This window comes from Gastrolobium bilobum, unplaced genomic scaffold, assembly GCF_033153095.1.
Source record: "Gastrolobium bilobum isolate Gb01-03AN ecotype WA unplaced genomic scaffold, APGP_CSIRO_Gbil_v1 utg30383, whole genome shotgun sequence".
Taxonomy (NCBI): Eukaryota; Viridiplantae; Streptophyta; class Magnoliopsida; order Fabales; family Fabaceae; genus Gastrolobium; species Gastrolobium bilobum.
The window spans coordinates 158,399-160,506 of record NW_026896919.1 but is presented as its reverse complement, the minus strand read 5'-3'; the positions used below and the strand labels follow the sequence as shown (position 1 = coordinate 160,506).

Genomic DNA, 2,108 nt, shown 5'->3' with positions numbered 1-2,108 from the left:
GGTCCATTTTGAATTTGTTAAGGACCTCGAGACTAATTTTTTTTTATAAGAAACTAAAGTAGGGATCGTATTTTTTGTTAGGAACCAAAAATGATATTTACTCAAAATTTAAGATACAACCGTTGCATCGAGTATTCAATAGAACAGTCATAATATAATAATGTATCACACATAGTATATAATTATAATAATAAATTGTTTTTTATCTTCAAATATTATCGTCTGATATCACGAAATGAGAAAAAATAATTTTATTTTTATAATTATATATTATGAGTAGTACAAAATTATAATAAACTGTTGTAATAAATGGAAAATGTTCTGCTTAACTTGTGTAATTAGCAATTTTTCGAATAAGAATACCGTAGCCCACATGGGTTTGCGCATGGGTTTGCGCACTCAAGATGGATATTTTGCTTTTCTTGGGAAAGTCAATGTTTGATGTATCCCATTTTTATTTTCTAATGATTTTTGTTTCTGAAAACAAAGTCAATGAGATATGATCCCACAAGAAGAGAATGCGAAATCTAGGCCCCAACACTGCCACTGCAAATCACGTTCTACTTTTTCGTTTTCGTTTTCGTCTTCAAATCTTATTAGGGAAAAATGAAGGAAAATTCTAATCTTATGTCATAAATACATTAAGTGTGGGATAAAAAACAAAATATGAGTGGTACACTTTTTTATGACGTATGTAGGAAGGGTTTGTTTTCAAATGAGTTATGCAAATTAAGTTGTATCTCCAAAACATCCATCCCCTCATGCAAGTCAAACATGAACGGGAAAAATAAAATAAAATCACAAAAAGAAAGCACAAAAGAAATTTTAAAGCTGGATGATAACCTTTATATTTATCAAATCAATGTACAATTAGAGAAGACATAAGAGAATTAAGTTTCTCAGAAACTAGCTAAAGGTAACAATTAAAAAGAACATTGTTTGACTTTCTTATTCTCACCGACAACACCATGATCTACCAGTAACGGCGTGATTCAAACTCTTTGGAAAGATTACGCACAATTCTTGGGTTACATGCTTTACGTTTCATCACTTTTGTGGCTGGCTTCCTCGGTGCACCTGGGCATTCTAGGATCATTGGAATCTTGTGATCTGAAGATGTTGGTGTCTTGAATCCATAGTTCTCTGATCCCACGTACGAAGACGGAGCCACGGGTACTGCAACAATAATGTTATTTTGTTGTTGTTTTTGCTCCTCTTGATGATCTTTATCTTCTCTTTGGTCCCGCTCTTGCACTGATAGTTGTTTAACAATCTCGTGCTGTTCTTGTTGTATTGAAGTTTGGCACTCCTTCTCGTGGATTCCCATTTTGACTTTCAAATCTTTGTCAGAGAGAAAGGCTGCACAATTCGACGACACACCCATGAATCAAAACAATTGTTGTAGGAGAGAATGTTCAAGAAAAATTAAGAATAAAGAATGTTCAAGATTGATAAAGAAGGTAAAGAAGGAAATCCAAATTTTATTTAAAATGAGGTGGATATATAACAATACTAATATTGGTATAGAGAGTGATGGGAGGCTTGATTAGAGAGGAGAGAAAAACGATGCTTGGTGGATGAAATTCTGTGTACCTATATATGAACATATAAACTATTCTTTTATCTTAAAGGATTTTCTCAACCTTGTTTGGTTTTAGGCACTGCAGACTTTCTTCATGTAATTTGTGCTATTATGACTTGTGAGAGAGATGCTTTGAAACCCACTACGGCGAAGTATCCAATGCAAACAACAAATGCTACACAAACGCACAATTTTTTCTTTCTTTCTATATATAAGCTGGATAGGGGAAAGTAAAGGACTTTTACTCTCTGAGTCAGCCATTTAAAACTAACTTATATAAAACTTCGTTTTATGCAATTGCCTTTTTCTCCTCTAACTTCTACGAACTTTGATGCATCTGTCACTGTGCACGTGGTTTACTACGAGAAAGCCATCCAGTCTTAACGTTCATGCTACTTTGCATTATTAAATATTTTTGCTACTATTCCCAAGATACATTTGACCTTAACTGTCGAATTAATTGATTGAGTTTTATAAGAGTTACGATTTGTAGAAAAAGTGATTGTGTAATGTTATAGAAATTCGT

At 33.1% G+C, this 2,108-nt stretch overlaps 1 protein-coding gene across 1 annotated transcript; it reads right to left on the bottom strand.

Moving 5' to 3' along the window:
• Positions 1 to 973: 973 nt before the first annotated feature.
• LOC133302812 (cyclin-dependent protein kinase inhibitor SMR3-like) lies at positions 974 to 1,327 on the bottom strand. The gene has a single exon (XM_061502635.1). The coding sequence runs from the start codon at positions 1,325 to 1,327 to the stop codon at positions 974 to 976; it is 354 nt and encodes a 117-aa protein (XP_061358619.1).
• Positions 1,328 to 2,108: the final 781 nt, after the last annotated feature.

Coding starts and splice junctions, on each gene's coding strand:
- LOC133302812 (XM_061502635.1), bottom strand. CDS start 1,327: ATGGGAATCCACGAGAAGGAGTGCCAAACTTCAATACAACAAGAACAG.